The 22086-nt window shown below is 37.0% G+C and overlaps 1 protein-coding gene across 1 annotated transcript in view; it reads right to left on the reverse strand.

The window, feature by feature from the left end:
* Positions 1 to 5605, reverse strand: part of LOC107272002 — an 89642-nt gene extending 84037 nt beyond the window's left edge. Inside the window, exons 1-4 of the mRNA XM_025089282.1 lie at positions 5475 to 5605; positions 5311 to 5340; positions 2267 to 2369; positions 1274 to 1505 (exon numbers count right to left, since the gene is read on the reverse strand). Coding sequence (XP_024945050.1) covers positions 1274 to 1505; positions 2267 to 2369; positions 5311 to 5340; positions 5475 to 5580 — 471 coding nt within the window. The 5' untranslated portion in view covers positions 5581 to 5605. The remainder of the gene's footprint in view (positions 1 to 1273; positions 1506 to 2266; positions 2370 to 5310; positions 5341 to 5474) is intronic.
* Between the last annotated feature and the right edge of the window lie 16481 nt (positions 5606 to 22086).

Below are 22086 nucleotides of genomic sequence, written 5' to 3' on the forward strand. Positions count from 1 at the left end.
GATGAATATTCTGTGACGAGTTTAGGTATAGGTAGGTCATATTGGTTACGGGAATAATCCAAAGTGATTACGTAGACGATACAGAGTCAGGAAAATTACAGCTACCCAGTCCCATCCCCAGGCAGGCATTGACGTTAATAATCTTAAAATTATCGACCAGACCGCTCCGATTATCGGCGCCAGTCTGAATGAGACGTTTAATCGAGGTCGATGAGATCGTTCGCTTGGTTTTACCCAAAAAATTCCTCATTTCAACAATATATATATTAGACCCTGAGAAACCCCGAAAAAATTAACACGTCATTCCCCGAAAGCCTCATTTTTATAAGCGCTTCGAAACGTCGGGGAGAAAACAGTGGCCAATTACGAGGAGTCTCCTCTAATTCCCAATGAAACTTGGAGAGCAAAAAATAATACTAATTAAATTGCTTAAAGCGAATACGTATTTATCATTGAGGACCCTAACGGCAACGAGCAATTAACATTTTTATATTCGTTATTGCCGACTTCTAGAATGTTCGAGACTCGACGAAACGCACGTTCTTAAATACCTACGGTGAGTATCGGCGCTGCTGAAGGAGCAGCTTTTAATTGATTCCAGAGAAAATGCTGTGCCAGGGGGTCATAATGAATGGGGGGGAAAATGAAGGAAGGGAGCAGGGGAAGGTAAAACGGAAGTAGGATTTGGTGGGTGACAGGAAGGACAGGTGGCTGAGATATGGTTTTCCCTCTCTCTCTCTCCCTCCCTCTTCCCCCCCCCCGAAATTTCTCTCTCTCTCTCTTTCAGTTCGATCCACACTCGCAGAAGATACGTACGTTCAAGAGTGTATTCAACGCTAAGAGGATTTCCTCGTGAAACCCAATCGAGCGAGTGTAAAACACTTTCATCGACTAGCTCGATCGGCTGAGTAATACATGCGTAACCACTAGCTCCACTTTCGTCCAACGGGAACTTGAGTAACTAATAAATAAATGAAAAATGACAAGCACAGCATTACGGCGTGATTGATATTAATAAAAAATAAAAAAATAAAATTATTCATTTTATATTTACGCCACTCACTCTACGTTATTACTGTATGGTAGACTGTATCTGAAGATAACGCAAACGTATAAAGATAAAATATATATATACGTATAATGGATTTGCTTGGCGACGAAAAAAAAATTTGTCCAATTCTCACGGTCCAAATGATTGGTTTATCGTTTGGGGTTCTTATTTAGCCGAAAGTGAAGCATATGCAAGCGTGTCTTCTCTCTCGTGTTCTTGTACCGTGTCCATGACTTCCGGTAGCTGTGTGTTGCTGTTGGTGTCGAGTATGGTGTCTGACGATTCTTGTTGTCTTTTGTCAAGTGGGACTTGGCGTGGATTTGACTTTGTTGTTACCTCGTTCGAGTAGGACACGTCGGGTAATGGGATGTAATGGTAGCCCAGTGCTCGGTCCCACAGCATCCCTTTGCTCCATACCTCGACCAGCAGGCCTGTGTTCACGTCGTTGGTTTCGCTGTGTTAGACATATGTATATATATATATATATAATTACAAAGATAAGTAATTTAACATACTAGATACACGATATATGAGATTATCACGTATGAATGTAAAATGGGGCTAATAGAAAATATGGAAATTTTGAAAATTCTCTCAAATACTTAAAAAAAAAAACGGACCCCTGGGGAGATCTTAAGAATGTTTCTTCGTAGAGCAGAATACGTAATTTTATCGATTTTTCAAATTATCACCCGACAAAGAGATTTTGAAAAATCCACTTTTTTTAGAGAATTTACGAACGGGAATAGGAATAACGTGTTATTAAATTATGATTGGTGGAAAATGACAGTTATTTTCCTATCAGTGACTTCTGATTGGTTCGGAGATTGTACTGAAATTACTTTGAGGATTTTTATCCCTTTTTTAATGGAAAGTTGTAACGAGCTCGAATTCACCCTTGTAACTTTTGATTAGAATAGAATTTAAAATTATATTTTGAATATGGTTCAATGATTTTCAAATGAATATATTATATCGTGCAGAGACATAATCCAAAGTTACTATAATACTCGGTATTGATGTATGGACGTTGCCAACTGAAAATTAAATTACGAACATCTTAAGAAAATCCAAAAAAAATATTACTCTTTAATAAAAAGTCATTAAAATATCAATTAAATTAATTTTTTTTAAATCCACCGTCCTTGTACAGTGACTCAAGAAACGTCACAGTCTTTATTCAATCTTCTCTCAAACTTATTCAAGCTCACTCACAAAAGAAAATCTTGTTCCCAGCATGGATTGGCCCCTTTCACGGTGACTGTGGTCGACTTGACATTCTGCAGCTTCAGCGTGACGTACGTGTTGAATTGTTGCGCTAAAAAAAACCATTGAAAAAAATGGTTGAAGAAAAAATTAATGTCAATAGAAAGAAATACCTTAACAATTCAATTTATCTACTTTTTCTCTCACTCCTGTATATACCGCGTCTTTTCATCGGAATAAAATTCAATCCCGAAATTGATACTTGACGACGATTGGCCGATATGCTCGGTGGGTCTGATAAAAAAAAAAAAATAATAATAAAGAGAAAAAAAGTAGTCAAACGAAAAAGTTGTATATCGACAACGTAGAAAAAAAAATCTGATATATTTCAAGGATACTCGAGACATATGAGCATTGTTCTCGAACCAGCCGTAGAAAAGTACCTACAGGGTGTCTTTATTGTAAACACAATATATCGTCTGAAAGAAGCTCAACTCTGTGAGAAAAACATAGGATCGTATATCATTACCCATTTTATCCCCGCGCACATACTTCCATTTCGAGAGTGTCCTCTCAGCCTTATTCAAAAATATATGTGTATAAATATACGCGCGGTTAGACTTAAAAAGAAAAATACGTCAAATTCCGTTTGACAGTTCGAAAAACTTGTCGCGTTAGAAACAAATAAATAAAAGAATCAGCATGGATCAAATATCGGATGAATATATTTTTTTTTTATTTCAAATTAGCTTCTTATCTATGCTCGCTCGCTGATAGGCAATTTTAATAGAATAAATATAACCGGTACACGTCATACAGTGGATAGCTGCATTTTTATCAATGTATAACGTCCGTACCTCGTTTAAAACTCGTTTTCGCATGATAAACAAAAAATCTACATATCCAGCCATCTTGCATAACAGCATAATCTATACTACAAAGAACAAAATAAATATACATATAGATATGCAGAATCTCGACGTCACGCAAGGGTAACGTTTCGCACGCGAATCCATCAAACCGTAAATAATAATTGACCAGCCCGATTGTCACGCTTGTTTGGCATTGTTAAAGAATTGGGAACAATCAATTAATAAGAATTTACGATATTACTTTATATACACGTAGTAAGTGCCAGTGCAATATCTAGTTGTATCATTGTGGATATTTAAGCAACAAATTTTCATTGGCATCGACAGAAATATTTTCGAAAATTACCATTGCGATTATAAATTTCACTAGTTTACTTAATCAAACTTACTAGAATTGTCGTAATAGTCACTAGATATTTCTCACGTCCAAATACTAACCACTGCGCTAGAAATTACTATACATTTTTCTCCGTGATTATGCATACGTCCAAAATTTCAATAAGAATCGACCTCACAAATTCTAGAGATTTTATGTCGTTCGCTGTTCACGTAAAATTTATTGTATACGAAATCACAAGGTTTTGCTCATTCATTTTCCCTTGTCCTATAGAAACAATTATTTTTTTTTCTCTCTGTCAAAGGATAATATCGTAGCGAAACTTCCGCGCTGGAATAAAAGTTTCTCTCGTGTCCGCCAAACCATTAGTTGACGATCGTCAGTATTACGTGGAATAAAAGTTATTCGACGGAACGAAGCTAAACTTATTTCTTGATTACGCCAGAGTCTCTTAGAGAACAAGAATATTAAACAATTTGCTGCTCGCGCATGCGCCGGTTTGAAAAAAAAGTCTGACTGAGACGGTTTGTTATACTGAACTATTTGGGAAGCTAATTTTGGTTTCGAAAGAAAATGATTGATTTGAGATAATGTTGTTATTGTTAAAGAGAAACAGGTCGGTTTAGAAAGGGACTATTTCGTTAAATACGTTAAAATCGTTGTTGGTTCAGAACTAACGTGGTATGATTAAGAAATATTCGATATACGGAGGAATGAAATAACTGATTTGCGAAAGAGCTGATTGATTCGAAGATACTTTGATTAACTTTGAAACAGCAATTAGGCTGGATTTGGAAAATCGCTTGCGTGAATTGTTTGCTTGGTACGTAAATTGCGCATTTCGTTTGTGATTGTTTTTGGCCGATTACACCGAAACGGTTGGGTTAATCGGACAAAAATTCCCAGTTTTGGAAAGCGTTGGAAATTTTCCACAAAATGAAAAAGAAGTTTAATTAAACTCAATACATAACAATACAATTAACTATATTGTTATAGCATTTGTAATATATGAATATACAAATAAATGTAAAAGCATCTGACGTACAGCCGCCTACGTCATAAACACTAAAGTAACTACATACCCAGTCATTCAGCCAGAATACCACCTGAGTTTTCACCATCTGAATGAAATGGGGTGCGGCTAACTTCAAGCGATGGCGTTTGTGCTGAATAACCCGGTACATAAGCATCTCAAATTTATCATTCGAAGACCAAAGACATACTGGGGCATTCAAACATGAAAGCTAGAAACTTTTTTTTAAACTGACTTTTGAATTTTCAGCATTGAAATTCTAGCCTAATCTAATCAAACAAAGACTATTCAACATCACGAGCCTGTGTATGTAGTATTACAAAAATTTTGAAAAATTACGAGCATCAAATTTTCCGAATATAAATTTAATATTTAATACCATACCACCAAAAATTCAATTGCACTCTAAAAATAGAATCGCTTCAAAAATCTTTTCCTCGATACAAAATAGAGCGCCTATTTAAAATCAGTCCCTAGTTCTGAACCAAATTTCAAATATCTCCCAAGCCAATTTCCATTATCCCAAAATATATTTTTTTTTCTCACCATCACCTCCCTATAACCATAGCTAAAGATTACGGCAGATCCAATACACAATTTACCCTATCTCCAAAAAAATGTGTATATATGTATACAGAACATTCTGCGTGAATTGACAAAGTGGAAAAAAAAGTCCAGGACGAAAAAAACCTTTTTTAAGAAAAAAAGTAATTACTTAGTTCAACGAGTGCCGGATTTGTACGTCAAGTATCCATCCGGCCGCTTTTTTTCATGCTATGATAAAAAAAAAAATAAAAATAATGCGACAAACCTTGGACCCCGACGAACCTCGCCTTCTTCACTGTAACAGAAAGAGAAGAAATCGCATTATTACAAGATCTGTTTCTGATCGTACATTGTCGTATCGCGTAATACAAATTTTTCAAGCACGATCTACGTATTGGAACATATTTAACGTTCCTCGCATAAAAATACCTCGACAAACAATTATTATCGTGTCCGATGACATTGATCGATCTGTTGAAACGACTGAAAAATTTATTCGAGTTAGACTACCGATTAAGCACGTTTTAACAGACATTCTTTAAAATGCAATTTCATTCGGCTTCTCTCCAGAGTTTAATTTCAACTGGATTCGTAATTCCCTGTACATTTACCTACTCTCCCCACCTTCCCCTGTTATTTATCACGTCCTTTCGATTTTTTGTTATCACCTGCCATTCAGCATGTATTTTTCTTCGTATCATTTGTATTGCTTCTACTTATGTCGATGACGCCATTTTTTCTATTACACACGTCGTTACGCACGGAAGAATAAATATCTGTTACACTTTTTTTTGGCCTACAACGATAAACCCATTTGCTGCGTAATCCAGTACCCCCTGTACACTCAGATTTCTTTCTTAATTGACTATACAAGATTCCTCTCGCTAACACTATCAGAATTTACTTTATTACATTACACACTAATTTTCAAACTACGAACCCTCCTGTATCCACTTAAAATTTAATATCGTAAAATTAACGTAATCCTTAAAAGCGATCATAACCTAATAACCGTGCCAGCCAACGTTTGTAACGTACGTACTTAATGCACACACGGTCTGTATATGTACATGTACACAGTTACGTATGTGATTTAAAAATTTTTTTATTTTATTCGTCGCCCCTATCCTACCGATTCAAGTTATCCCAACAGCTATGTGAACTTAGCACCCGACTTTGGAAAATCAAATTTTTTTTTATAGACCTATAGATTTAGGTATGTAGTTGTTTGTAGTACCAATTTTTTCGTTTGTAGTAGACCCAAAAAAAAGTTATAGCATCATAAAAAAACCCCATCCACCGACTTTGAAAAAAATAAAATCTAATCACTGATTCTTGCAGAGAATCGTTTGTAGTTGATTGTAGTGAAAGAATTTCCATTTGTAGTAGCATAGAAAAAAAGTTAGAAATTTTTTTTTACTTCAAATTATTTGTAGTCGTATATAAGTAGTAGCTTCGTTTCGTTTGTAGTTGTTTGGAATGACATTCTTTTGTTTGTAGTTACTACAAACAACTACAAACGAAATAGACGTTACTACAAACAACTACAAACAATACAAAGGTACTACAAACGAAATAGACGTTACTACAAACAACTACAAACGAAACAAACCTACTACAAACGAAACGAAGCTACTGCAAACGAAATAGGCGTTACTACAAACAACTACAAACGAAACAAACCTACTACAATCGAAATAGACGTTACTACAAACAACTACAAACGAAACGAAGCTACTACTTATATACGACTACAAATAATTTGAAGAAAAAAAAATTTCTAATTTTTTTTCTATGCTACTACAAACGGAAATTCTTTCACTACAATCAACTACAAACGATTCTCTGCAAGAATCAGTGATTAGATTTTATTTTTTTCAAAGTCGGTGGATGGGGTTTTTGTATGATGCTATAACTTTTTTTTGGGTCTACTACAAACGAAAAAATTGGTACTACAAACAACTACATACCTAAATCTATAAGTCTGTAAAAAAAAAATTTGATTTTCCAAAGTCGGGTGCCAAGTTCACATAGCTTATCCCAACGAGACTGATAGCACCTACTGTCGAGTAGGAAATTTAACTAAAAGAATGTTCAGTGGGGTAATTAATTTTAATAAGATTGATTAAATTATTTTTTTCAATCACTCAAGAAAATCCAGGAAGGAAAGACATTATTTTTCCTTTTTATCGCTTTAATACAATTTTTTTATTGTCTTGTGATAACGACAATTATTATTATTGTTCTTATCAATAAATTTTAATGGTCTTTCCTGTTAGCAAGTCGTTCATTTACATTTTATGAATTTCCACGAGGATAGAAAATCCAGTTAATTATTCGATTTGTTTCGATCATGAACTTTAATAATGCTAGACTTATTGGGAAATTCATCCATTGATTACACAGAGAAAATGAGGGTCGGCAATTTTAATTAGGAGTACAGAGAATTCTGTATGCGCAGTGGTAGAAGTTCATAGTACTTTGGAACCAGTACGGATTTCTACCTCTGCTTCTAATCGTCGTATCATCATTACGACAACGCATTGTAATTACTTTGACATTTTAATGTCTTCCTTTCAATACTTATTCACGTGTTAAAGGCAAACCTTAACCCGTAACTACACGCGGTCTCAAAGACCTAACCAATCTTACGTTTAGCCCACCTGCCAAATTTGTCTCTAAGTAAATTTTTAACGAACTCAATAAAATCTACTAGATAATTATTGCTTGATAATTGTTCATTAAATTTGTTTAAGCTAAAAGAAGAGCGACGTAAAGCTCTACTTTTGATCTATTCTCTTCGTTTTAGTAGCCCTACAATCGACCTCCACAATTTGAGGTCTCACAGAGCTCAGCTTGTAAATTGTGTTCCTAGAGTTGGACCTGTGTAGTTGAGGGTTAAAGGGAGGATAATATTCATTAGTTATCCCGTCGGCTCCATTTTCTCCGTGTACTTATTGAAAAATCAAATCATTTCCATGACTTCGTAAAAACGATAGCGACAGCAAATCAGAAATAAATTTATGCAAGACGCATCGTATCTTTATGTGTATAACTATATTCTATGCCTTACTCATACCTGCATTACATAAAATGTCAATTCTTATTCCTCACGCATATCATCACTGTTTACATTTTAATTTTACGAGAAACTTATTTTGGGTCACAGAAACGGTCCTGCTTTCTTCGAATATTCCATATGAAAAAAAAAAATTGTCTTTTACGAACTTTCGTAATCATAATGATCACGTGTCACCGTCCCTCTCCATACCTAACCTATTTTTATAACTTTCATAATATTGGTTTGGCATTTATGATTCCGACGCCTTCATGGAGAAATTAATGTCCTGCTGCTTATTGTATATAGCGATATATATACGTAGCTACAAATTGTCAATAGAAGATAAAAAATATGTGCAATATAAATAACAATTACGACAAGAATAAAAAAAATGAATAACCTTAAGCCACGTGCGTTCCGTATAAAAGAATATGTGACGTCATTAGAAATTTCTTGCACTCGGAAACTGGTATGAAAATTTTGAGGAATAAAGAAAATGAACTTCACCCCAGCGTCTTGACGGAAGAGTGGACGCGAAAGAACACGAAGTAATTGAGGTCAAACATCCCTTAACACACTGACCCTTCTCCATCTTCAGTGCAAGTTCCTCGCTATAAAATTTCAACAGGATTATTCGATACTTCGTTATTACACTTTTTCATTTTTTTTCGTATCCCTTTTATATTTCTTCTTTGCCTTCTCGAATCAACTCGCTGTCGCATATGTAAATCCGTCTCGCTATGTTCCGGCATTTTATTCTTTGAACCTTCCAGATAAAGGTAAGTGCCACACGTGCACGAGTCTGCACGCAGACAGTCTGTATACACGATTGCAATGTAAATTCTCATGGCGGATTACAAGGATACCTTGAACCACTCTCGAGGGCTACCCTTTTTGCACGACCATAACATACTCTGAGGCCTAAGCATAGTACAGTTTACGGAAACAGGGACCCAAGCTATTTCCCCAGCATCGTTATACACGTGTTATATAGAGACGATAGAAAATTCAATAATCTTTCAGTTATCTGTTTAAAGACATTCTCGGTCCTCGAAAAATGTAACATGCTTTCCCAGCATACGACAGTTTCATGGAACTTAAGGATAAGTATGACTAAACCAAGAAATTCATTCTTCGTTTACTTCTTTTAGCATCTGGAATTACAGAGGAACACGTGACTACACGTATATACGAGCGCACTAGGGACTCGCAAAACACATCGTACGTAGTCTATAACGGAAGAGAGAAACTTTACGATATCGCCGTGTGACGGCTATTGATAACCGATAATATTTTACCGGTCCACGTGTCATAGTGTTCTCTGCTCTATATGTCCTTCAAAGGTCACGAAGCATTGTGCGCGCTTGCATTTGCCTCCTACCTTAACCCCCCTCGCGTCGTCGTGCAATACGCCAGGCAATAGAATCCCTTCTTGGAAACGCTCGAACGGTTACTAACACACAGACCACATCTAGGAATCCTGAAAGGCAAACGAGATTATTTCCCGAGATTGTTTCGTCTACGAAAACTACTGAAATTTTCCAAGCGAGACGTATATTATTATCCACCCATCCGTAAAGTCACGAAGCGACGAAGCCGCATTTGAGAGAACGAGTAGTACAGTAAGGATCTATTTGGTGGCGCAGCGAGCGACAGTGGCGCTCTCTGTGGAACGAGAAAGAGAACGACGATGCAACGTAACGTCAATGTCAACGGCAAAAGGAAAAGCAGCCTTAACGCTTGGCGTTACTCTTCCCCTCTTCTTTACCTACGAGCGACTGGAAAACAATGGCGCCCACGTGTCAATGTGGACGTGCCGTGAGCTCCTTCAACGTGGCGACGTCGGGTACGAGACCAGTGCGGGACTATATTGTAGGTTATTGTACGCGAAAGTCGTTCGTGTGCTCGCGTATGTGGATACGTGTATAAGGATCGCATCGGGGATGGGAAATGGGGATGAGAAAACGGTTTCCAGCCTTGATTTTTATATGACACCCCTACTGAACGCCTGCGCATTTACACATAGGTATAGTATAGACGCACTTACGCTTACTACTCGTTGACGTCGTCATCCCTCTTGTCAGTGTTGCGCTCTTTCTTCCTCCCTTACTACCTCTGCTATACTTTTTCATCCCCTGATACACACACTTCCTCTTCTCCTGCGGCAGCGACCCTTCAAAAGCTATGGCGAAATGGGTACACAACGGGAACTGTATTACGGCCGTGTTATTTATAGACTCTATATTAGAAGCAATATTCACGCGAAGCGAGTAACACGATATTTTATCGTTTCTTTATCGCGAACTGGAGGGGATGATCAGCTTTCTTAAATCGACTCGCCACCCCGGAATCATCCCTTGAATATCAGCAGGGGATATAGTCTACCTCGATCTTTTGCGTATTAATGTTTTGACGTTTTGCCATTTTTTTTTTCTTTTTTTTTCCATATACAAAGGACCACCGCCGACGCTTGCTTTTCTTTCTTTAACCATCCCCTTCGCTTTACTTATTTGCTGTCATCCTTACTATCACCGTCAGCACCATTGACGTGCCCTAGTACTAGTCTCTATTGCCAGTTCTCGATTGTGGCGGACGTCATTGTGCGAAATGTGCAAAATGTGGGGAACGGCTGCTTGAGGGGCAGGAGAGGTAAATGGCGGTATAATAAATTCTAAAAGTCATAAGGAATGAAAATCCATGTGTGAATATGGCGAGTGCACGGCTCGCAGTTTCGAAACTGAATAACTCGTTTACGCGTTAGCAGTAGCGAAAAGTATTGAACAATTCTTTTTTTTTACTGTATTTACAAAATTTTTGAATTCAGATAAATAATGATTCTTCTGAAATAAAACTTTTTTATCTACTACATCAATAATGTGAAAAAAAAATATTAATCTTGTATCTCGCGTGGGAATGGGCATAATTAATTATCCATCCGCATTGACGATGCTTAACGAGCTTTTTTCATTTTCCTTGATAATCCGAACCGCAGCAATTCGTAACGTGTGTCTACCACATGCTTATGTATATCATATACTATATATAGATCCAGAGCTGTTTTTAGTTAAATATAATAATTAATAGTTCTGTTAAATTTACTTCGCGAATGAATTCTTTCTGACATATTCGTCGACCCTTGACCGATGTGGAAAACAGTTTATATACTTTACAGTAGCGTCGACATGAGTTCGGGGGCCCTACGGCATCATTTAAGCGTTAGGGAATCGGCAATGAACTTTTCAAACGAGATACGATTGATGGTCATTACTTTTCACTAAAATTACATAAAAATTTTTTAATTTGACTTTGATAAGATAAAAATAACATTTTTACCCCTCCTGTTACATTCATTTTTATAACCCTGTTCCAGTATTTTCATTGATCGACAATAATCACGTGATCTTTCACGGCGATCTGATCACGGAAATTTTTGGGTGCCCTCAAAGAGCAGAGACTGAACTTTGACTATATATCACGGACACACTTCACTGTGTATTAAATCAAACAATTCCTTCGTTGATAACATCGCCCCAGTCTGTTCCGCTATTCGGTGATTCGATATTGAATTATTCAATCACGCACGAATGAGAAATATATATCGATTCCTAAATTGATAAATAAACGATATAGAACATCGTGTTACATTATCCAACATACAGACTGACGTCGTATCAGGTAAATAAAATTTCACGACAGTCAATGGTGAAATAAATGAAATTTATCCCACGTGTTTTAATAGATAATTCACTACCCTTAATTTCTTCTCTCATAATTTTTTCACATTTATTTCCATTTTTTCATAAATCCATCAGTAACATCAAAATTTTCCTTATCCGATTAAAAATCCAACTCGATATTAGAGACTACTAGAACAGTGATAGATATAGATATACACATATATAAACACATAGCCACAATTTGTTAACATAAGGGCAACAAAAAATTTCCTTATGTCAATTAAAATCTTGACTATTCTCATCGCTTTCATCACCCAAATTTCATCCTAAAATAATTTTGCCCAAATAGAATTCTTATCCATAATATTATATGTCAAATACTCCAAGTGCTATTTCATGTCTATGCGAAATTGAAAGTAACCCAATTCAATTTTCCATATTCGATTACTTTGATCATTGACAGTGTATAGTACTTCTAATTTCAATTACAGCATCCCATCTAATTAACCCAACGCATTAAAGAAGCAAACAATTTTTGTACCAGTCATTACAGTATCGAATATAGGTTGTGACGTGGCATTTCGACATGCACCCCACAAAATGTAACATTCTGCAATTTCCGGCTACATTGTGGGGCCCTATGCGTGGGGAAGGGATTTCGTGGCGTTGGACTGTATATTATTTGTTGAATTTGTATTTATTTCCCTCGTGGGAACGTTTTTTTTGTGTTTTATATTTTTCAAGCGGATCCGGAAGGATCTTTTCAAAATTTGAATGCTGCGGGCCCCGAGAGTGCCAACCACGGGCCTGGTGGAGCGCGCTGGCGAGGCGACACGCCAGCCAGACCGGAGCACACACCCTAAGATGCCAGCTACGCGGAACATTCAGCGAGCGTCTCCCCGATCCAGAGGGCATACGGAAGTTGCAGTAACGGCCTGGCGCCGTCCATCGAGGGAGCAGAGGTGGATGTGATTCCCACCTCCCGAAAATATCAGTGCAGCCATCCCAAACACGAAAGATGCCAGGATCTACTTTATCGGAATCGAAGAAAACAATTGAAGATCGCGAGCGCTCTGGCGAAGTCGATGGGTCCGCCAATCAGCTTGGCCTAAGGAATGTATTACAGCGCGCCTCTTGGGAAGGTTCCCGATTTTCGAAATTCTTAGCGTCACTCACGGTGTGGCCGAGCCTAGGAACAGACGTGTTTTCGTCTGATAAACTTTGTATAGTCTCGTATTGTTTTGATCTAGCTTTGTCAGATTTTTATAGTATTGTATAGTCTACCGTGCCGTTTTGCTACCGCTTGAGGAACCCAGTATCAAAGAGATTGTGTCTTGGGGATATCTGGAGCGACTAGGAGGGCGGTGAGTGACGCTTTTGTGAGTTGACCATATTTACGTGAATGAGAGATAGACCGTGACGCAGGTCGTGCCTTACGCATTCCCGATCATTATTGTATCCGCGGATTGCTCATCGGTGGCGCTCTGGAGGATCGGTGCTATTTAATATCGTTTATGGGTCAAATGTTGGTTTTGCGTTACCGCCGATACAGTCCACGCCTCGCGGAGTCATTTCCTTAGCGCAAGGATATCGTGAGTCCGTTAGCACTCGTTAACGTTAAATTCTGTATAATATCCTTTGACTTGTATATTCTGTGGGGAATGGGGTATAGCGTGTACTTCCGTATAATATGAAGTACGATGTATATTTTTGTAGAATATTAAGGTCCTGTAAATTTGTAGATATTAGTTTGCCAATAGGTCTTCGGGACCGACAGCTTAAATAATTCCCTTGGGGGATCTACGGTCCCGTTCTGCGTAAAGCGTGTATATTCTGTATAGGAACCGTTGTTCCATTTCTTCCCCTTGTGTATTTTGTTCAGGAACCGTTGTTCCATTTCTTTTTCTTATTGTCTTGAATAAATCAGGCCAGATTGTGGTTCCGTATTTAATTTTGAAAACTTTATTGGTTATTCGTTGTAGTTTTTGAGAGCGAACCTCCCTAGATTTCAGATTGCGTTTATTGTCTCCCAGACCCAGGACCCCACCGCATAACAGCTGGCCAGGGTGTCCTTAGGAGACAGCGGTGTAACTCTGGTTATACCTGGCGCCCAATAATTTAGTATTTTATTAATTATTTCTCGCGGTGCCATTTATTTGTGCGTCACCGTTAAAAACTGTCGTCACAAGGTATACTAAAAATTGCTCGTATATTTATATACTTGAAATACTTATAAAGAATGTCTTCTACTTCACTTAAAGACAATCCCATCGTTAATATCAATCGACTTGACACTTATTTTCTGCCTACTATTTATCGCGATAACGTGCCCTTTGCTTTACGAAGAAATTCGACCAGGTAATAGAGATGTGGATTGGCTGAGTGGGCGAAATGACGGGTGAATTGATCGGGGAGGAATTTACGTTGTTTGAACATAGCAAACACCGTCGGCACGCGACAGTTTAAACCGATCGGTTCTTAAACCTTCTCAGTCCTGATTCTCTTGCCGAAATAATTTCCCTCCCAAATGTTTGGATACCCCGGTATTAAGGTCGATCTCGAACTTCACAGTCACAAAGAGCCAACGATAAACTTTGACCCAATCGAAACGTCTCGTATCTGTAAATTCTATAGAGTCCAAAGGATACGTCACAAAGGATCACTCGTCCACCTTTATTCGATATCCTTTGTCCGTCCATCTTTTTCCTCCATCTGTTTCAATCGTTTGACATTTAATTCTCTCGGAGCCAATACAGGCATTATTCGGCAAAATCTCATGAACATCGGAGCGATCTACATTTAAAATCACATTTTTCTCAAATCAAATTACGATTTTCGGGACGAACCTTCAATTAATTTTTTATTCTCTATACGCCTCCCGTTTGACTTACACAGAGTCGGTAGGTCGGGAAAGTTTCTGGGGGGTCGCCGAGCCAAAGAAATTCTGTCGAGGGTAGCTGAGACTAAGGGTGACGGAAGTTAAAGTTTTCACTACCCTCACCCAGCGAATTAGTTCGACCTGGAGTGGAAGAGGGGAAGTAAAAAAACAACCAGACCTGTTTGGCCATTGCTATTAGTATACATGTAGTTATAGGTGACTGCGAGGTACAACTACCCCTGCATCTAACCTCTCTATATCTAATGTAAGTATAAATATCAACCCCTGCTTCTGCCGTATCCACTAGTTGGGAAGTTATTTTAGTGGATCCCGTCAACTTTTCAGGGAAGACGGCAACTTTTTGCAATTTTCGAACAACCTGTTTTTCCTTTATAGCCGGCAATTCAATTATCCTGGTACTCTACGATTTCATGAATAATCTCTCTGGATATAATGAATCCTCGATCCGCTATAGTTGAATGCCATTTGAAATAAATCCAAGTAAATCTTGTCGCGATACTAAATATCATTTCGACGATAGCCTAACGTCTCGCTTAACCAAATTGCTGGATTTACCTTTTAACGGGATGTTAAAATCTTCAAGCCCCCTCTATGTAAGATCCATTATTTTGATTGGATCCTGAATCGGAGAATGAAATTTCGAGACATTCATCGTAAGAGACCTTTTTTTTTTACCTCGTTAGATTTTCGTACAATGATATTACAATTTGCGATATCTATTGATATTTTGACGATTCTGTGATAAAATTCGAATTTGCATGTTCATCGATTAATGAAAATTATTGGTATAGATTTTTTGAAATAACGATGGTCACGTATCTCGTGCAACGCTGCTCCGTACCAGCCATTATGCTCGTTCTTTATATACTTTCAAATGGGAAATTAAATATATATATAAATTATTTCTTTCTCTTGCTCACATGATATTTTTGAGACATCAAAATAATATGAGGTGAAAATATAATTTTTTGGAAACCAAGTCAATCGACAGGTATATATTAGAATTTGTAATGATATTAATTTTTTTTAATGCTAACTTATAATATAATTAATTTCGAAAAAATTAATATATATTTTATTATACAACATTGTATGTCAAAAGTATACTCATTATGAAATTAAGGCTTTTAATTGGAATATTAAATAAGTTCTGATATAAATATTGTATAGTTCATTTACCCAATGTTATTCCCAAGGTATTCGCAGTACACTCGCTTTCAAAATGATTCACCTACAATGTTCCATCTACTTGAGGTAATGACTTTACTCTTCTTGTATCTTTGAAGATGCTGAGGACCGTATTAGAGAAAAGAGAAGAAGCTAATCTCTTTGCCACTGCCCCTGCGGTACAGTAGATGATAAAATAATTTTGATCATGATTAAAATTTTTAAACAAATAGTTATAGAATTAAATACGGCATAAATAATTTGTATTATAACGTGAACCAAAGTATATAAACAACACGTATAAAATGTAATTATCGTTGTATTCATTAAATTAAAGTAAATATTAAGGAGTAAACATTAAAAAAAAAAAGACTACTAGTTAAATATTTCATATTTAATATTACAGCGTTTTAAAAAATCAAACTCACTTTCACTAAGGATATATAAAAATTATTCAAGAATTAAAATAAAAAAATTTTTTCTTATACGTTAGAGGAAAGTGACCAAATATGGAATACCATTTTGTTCTTGTGGCATAAAAAAAAACTATCATGAATTAAAGACTTTTAATTATAAACACAGTCAGTCATACATTTAGGCTTATCTTAGTCACAGTCTTGTGTTTTAATATTAAAAAACATATTTTTTTTAATCAAAAAATGTAAGTAACAGAATACTAGCTATTTATGGAATAGATACCCAAATATGGAATATGGAAATGAGACACAAAGTTTCTCAAAAAATTAAAAAAATAAAAAAAAACAGTAACGTCTTTTTATAAGAGATCTTGAGACTTTGGTCAAAAATAAAAGTAACTTATTCGGTTAAAATTAACTTATTCTACTTGCAGAAATCACAAACCCAAGTCTCAATCTCTAAATCTCTCTCTAATCCAATATTCCATAATTAGGCACCCATTGACTGTCCATATTAGGCATTTTAGAAAGACTCAAACTTGCCGTCGCGTTTTACAAATAACAATACCTACGCAATAAAGACTATCACAATTATCAATACAAACATCAATACAATACGCTAAATGTATAGAAACGTTATTCTTACAAATTACCTAACGAAAAACACTTATTTTCTACATAGCTTGAAAAGTTTGTTGGCACCGACTAATCAAAACACTGTTGCCGGCTCTACGGCGCTCGCTCGACTGCCGAGATAAACTGAGTGCAACACTAAAGTGAGTAAGTGAGATAGAAGATGGTCGCGTATTTCGTCTTGAATTGATTGTTTAAGAGAAACAGTGGTATTCCATATTATGGATATGATTGATTGATTGACACTTGATTTACATAATTTTGAAAATTCTCGATTTTCTTTTTACTACCATCAGAGTCGCCTTACGAAATTCTGTTGAGTATCTAGATATTGCTGTCTTCCACATGAATTACGTGTACCGCGTTAAGGAGCGATAACAAAGTTTGAAACTAAGTATAAGGTAAACTTTATTATCCCGAATAGCTTCAACGCTTTTAATATCTAAGTGTGTCAACTTGCCATAGTATTTGACATTGAATGTATTTTTCTTCTTCAGTTGGCACTGCAAGCTATTTAATACGTAACATAATTCTTTTGTATACATATAGTATGCAGGAAGCATGACACACTTTTATGGATATATAAATTTTTTGTGTATGTTTGTTTGTGCGTCGATGTATGTCCTATATAAATGCACAAAGCAGTACTGTGTTAAATGTTGAACACTGCGTTTAGTGATTATAAAAAAAAAGAAACGATGAAATTCACTTTGACAATTCAGACGTGCGAAATAACTTTGCATTTTTTATAAACCGTTATCGTTCCTCAAAAAAGAAGATTGTAGGGAAAAATAATATTTTCAATAGAAATCAATATTAAATTTATATAATTAATGTTTCATGTTGTGCATTATAAAACGCTTATGTATATCTGTGTGCAATCTTTAATTAATCAAATAAAATTTCTTTTTGTTAATTTTCAAAATAATAAATTTCACTTCAAGTTGCCGAAGCCCAAGTATTCTTCTTTGAACGAAACTATTAAGAATTATCGATGCGCTGCCCAACGAAGCGTTTTACCAAAATTTTATTGTTCAAAAATTTTTTTGTAATTAAAAACTTACACTCGACCAACTGTTAATTGCAAATATGCTATGTTGTAAGTAAAAGCAAGGTAATTAGTTCAATAAAACCACGAACTACGTTCCCATGTTCGGGCTATCAGTAACGATCACGTAACTCTATCAGCTTTGTTGCTAGAACATAGGGAAGGGATACATAAGGGAGGTTCGATAATTCGATAAACCTGATGCACCACCTTGCATGCAATTAACCCCACGCCCTTCGTGCGATGCGAGTGGCCTCACAGGAAAATCAGTAGCTAAAGGCCGAAGGGCTTCCACTTCACGTAAAGGTCGCAGCGTCAGTTCATATTCAATTATCGACGTCATTAATGGCCAATAAGTTGCGTCCATGTAAAAAGAGTAGAAAAAAGATGTCCGAGACATCATAAATTTTCCCGTGTTATTCCCTATGCTGTCTCGGACGCCATTCCCCTAGAATCAATTTCTAGTGTAGTGGTTAACCAGCTTCTATAAATCGGTACAAAAATAAATAAAATATCGAGCATCAAAACAAAGTGGTATTTCAATGCGTTCGATGATCAAAAATTAAATAAAAATGTACAACGCGCATTATAACCAGAGAAAATTACGAAAGTACCGAATTGATTTGGTAGTGAAGCACAGATGTCAAATGAAATTCCAAAAACGATTTATCACCCTGAAAAAAAAAAAAAAAGTGAAAGGGAATATCGTGTGGGAGCAATGAGTCTATGATTAATGAAGTGATTTCGTAGTATGCGTGAGAATTGGAAAGGGGTACATTCTCTAGAGACATCGGGAGGGAGGGTCCAGGGGTAGGTCGGATGCTGGAGTGTACTGCCGATACTGATATTTTTTTTTAGTCAGAATCTAATCATCCCTGGACGATTAATCCTTGACTAAAAATACTCCCGTCGGGTCATAGACGCATCGCTAATCTGATGGAGACAAGACGCCTCGGGTCAAGACCAAAGTCCTGCTTGGACTCTTTTTCGGTCTTCTCGATAGGACGCGAACAGGATTTTTAAGTTTTGCTTCGGGTGTGAACACGAAACAAATAGGCCTCGGGTCAAAAGAACGAGATCAGACTCATTAGGACCTATGTATGGAAGGATGAGACCTGGATCGGACTAAGGAAAACGAAATCAGACCTACGAGGACCGGAAGCAGTGCTTGTGTTTTTACTCGGGTTACGGCTGATCAACAGGATCCTCCCACTATGGTATAGCGCGATGATCATCATCGTCATCATCATATGATCATATGAGTGGCCATGAGAAGACTGGCGATAACGATAAGGAATAGAGACACTTTCTGGAAGGTGATTGAAATAATTGTAAAATACTTTACATTAGAATATAAGGTACATACAAGCCTGGCAAGTTCAGTTCCCGAGTATCCAAGTAAGCCGATATGTCCGAGGTTGGTCACCTGAGCATGGGTCGGTTTACGACTCGACGCAAATTTAGATCTTCGGTATCCTTATTAGAGGACGCAAGATCAGGAGTCGCTTCGCGACTCAAAGTAGATTTCGCAGCTACTCCTGGAAGTTCGTTCGAGGAGTCAAATAACATTAGGACTTTCTGTATTCGCGAATGTAAAGGCGGAAGTCACATGATCAAGAGTCGGATCGTGATTCATGAAAGACCAGGTCGTATCTCCTGGATTCATCTTTAGGGGACGCAGTCAATCGAAAGATCTCATCAATTGAACTCTGATCAAAAGCGACTTCATCCCCAGTGCACATTTTATTATGAAAATCAAGGACCTGATGAGGATCCTGACTAGGTCTGCTTTTACTTATTGGGGTCCTAAACAGGCTCTGGATTAATTGAACCAAATTTATACCAGGGATATTTTGATTGATTACACTTTTTGGGAGTGTTTACCTCCTTGTGGGACACTGCATTGTATTTTTTTTTGTTTTCACTGTTACTTTACATTATATTCTGTCTATTGTTCATTGTCAACTGTCCACTCGGCAATACTTTGTTCCTGTACTTATTACTTCCCTCCTCTTTTGCCTCAAGTTGAATCTCATGTTGTTTCGCAGTTTTCGCTTCCAACTATCATCGATACTTCCCGAGCTGACTTTCCTATTGTAAAACGCAATCAGACCCATGAGCTACTCCGAAGCAGTACTTATTTTTGGCTCAGGGCACTATGGTTGGTTTGAAAATACAAAAAACTCCATTTGTACAAAACAAAACGTAGAAGTTAACGTATCTGAGATCTTGCTGAAACCGTCGTTGTCGCGCTTAATTTTCTGCACCTAACTCGACCACATTATAGTGCAAATTTAGCTTTTTTGTTTTCGATCGCTTCAAGTAACGAATTTTAATTGACCTTTTTTTCATAAAGTTAGACCAGGTCCAAGCGACTTAAAAGGGATACACAGGGAAATAAAAAATCACGTACAAATTCGTACTAGGATCAAGTACATAAGTTCGTTCCTATTTGCGAATATTTACCCAAGATTTTGACTCCTCGTAAAGTCAATGTATTTTCGAAAATACTGCAAAAATTTGTATAACGATTATAAAAAATATCTTAAAATCAAAAATGAATCGGTATAATGGAGTTACAATCTGTCTGTTAAGTCATGGACCACTCGAGTAATGTCGCATGTTCAAGCTTTGATGAAATTCAGTTACTCCCTACGAAGGCCCCGTAGGGTCGAGCATAGTGGCTGAGCACCTATTTAGCCATTCACCCTTGCAAAACCTTGTCCAGCTGCGAAGGTGAGTTTCAATGTCCTGCAAGACTAGCGTAATGGTAGATCGGTATACGGAGTAGCCGACTAAAGGTAGTATAGCAGAACCGATCAAAGCGGACCGAAGTTCATTCCACTCGAGTCGTCCCAAGCCGTTTATGCTAAACCACTGAATTCGTAGTCCCAAAAGGGCACCAAAGGAATGATGAATTCCTACGAGTTTTCATCGATTTGATCGACTGGTAATGCGTGACAAGTTTCCTCCTTTCCTCAGCTTCCCCTCGACGCTACCCACGCCTACTATCCCGCTCGAGGATTTAACGGATCAAACGAGGATTAGATTCACGACAATTAATATCACAAAGAAATCCGGTACTCGCGACGTTCCTTTGACTTTGAACAAGACTTACAATTTGGTTGAGCCACGATAATTCGAATGACCGTTTTCACGAAAATTCATTGTCTGTCAAATAAACTCAACGACACGAAACCTTCAGCGAGCGTTGAATTCGTCGCGTAACGAGCGCTTGAAACTGATTGTTGCCATTATTGTCGCGATCCGTCTCCATTAAAGCGTACTGGTATTTCGCGACTGGGGACTGCGTGGTAAAAAAAAAAAAAGAAAGAAAATTATTCAAAATTATATCCGTATTGAGAATACCGAAATTTGTAATTTTTATCATTTGTCATCAACACTAGATTTACCATCTATTTATTCATTTTGACTGGTACTGGTATAAATGTCAATAACAAAAATTATATTTGTTACTAATGTATATAAAATAACATTAAGTTTATAAAATGTATTCTCTACTTGTAGCTACAAAAGCCATAACATCATTTCTGAAGTCAAATGATATATGTAGTAGGAATTTTGAATTGAAATTGCACGACCAGTCAAAATGACTGGTCTGGTAAATCTAGTGTTAAAAAAAAAATCAAAAATTTTCATATTCGTCTAACGAGTCAACGCTTATACGATATTCGTATAATTTTATGCTTCTAACCTGACTACTTATATTACACTCCTTTGAATATCTCTCGGCAAGTAACGAACCTTTGATGTGCGACAATTAATTCTGAACCTTTAGGAAAAAGCAATCTACAAAAAGCATCATTATCCAGATTTATGGATTTTGTATATACGTTACGTCGCGGAAATTGTAATTTCTTAGCAAGAGCGGTAGCAGCAACTTTTCAGAAAGGGAGAAGACGCTGACCTGAGTGAACCAGATGGCAATTACCGCTCGTATATCTTTGCCGGTCGATTTTGCGAATGCAAGTGCGAATACGACTACGTGTCCGTATATATATATATATATATATTTGCGTACCTTAATGCGAGTTCACGATATCGTGTACATCGGTAGCCAGGTAAATATTGAGTGTGGGGTGTTGAGGGGGGGGGGAGGTGGTTCTCGGGGGTTGAGTA

The sequence above is a fragment of the Cephus cinctus genome, unplaced genomic scaffold (assembly GCF_000341935.2).
Source record: "Cephus cinctus unplaced genomic scaffold, Ccin1 Ccin1_scaffold1086, whole genome shotgun sequence".
Lineage (NCBI taxonomy): Eukaryota > Metazoa > Arthropoda > Insecta > Hymenoptera > Cephidae > Cephus > Cephus cinctus.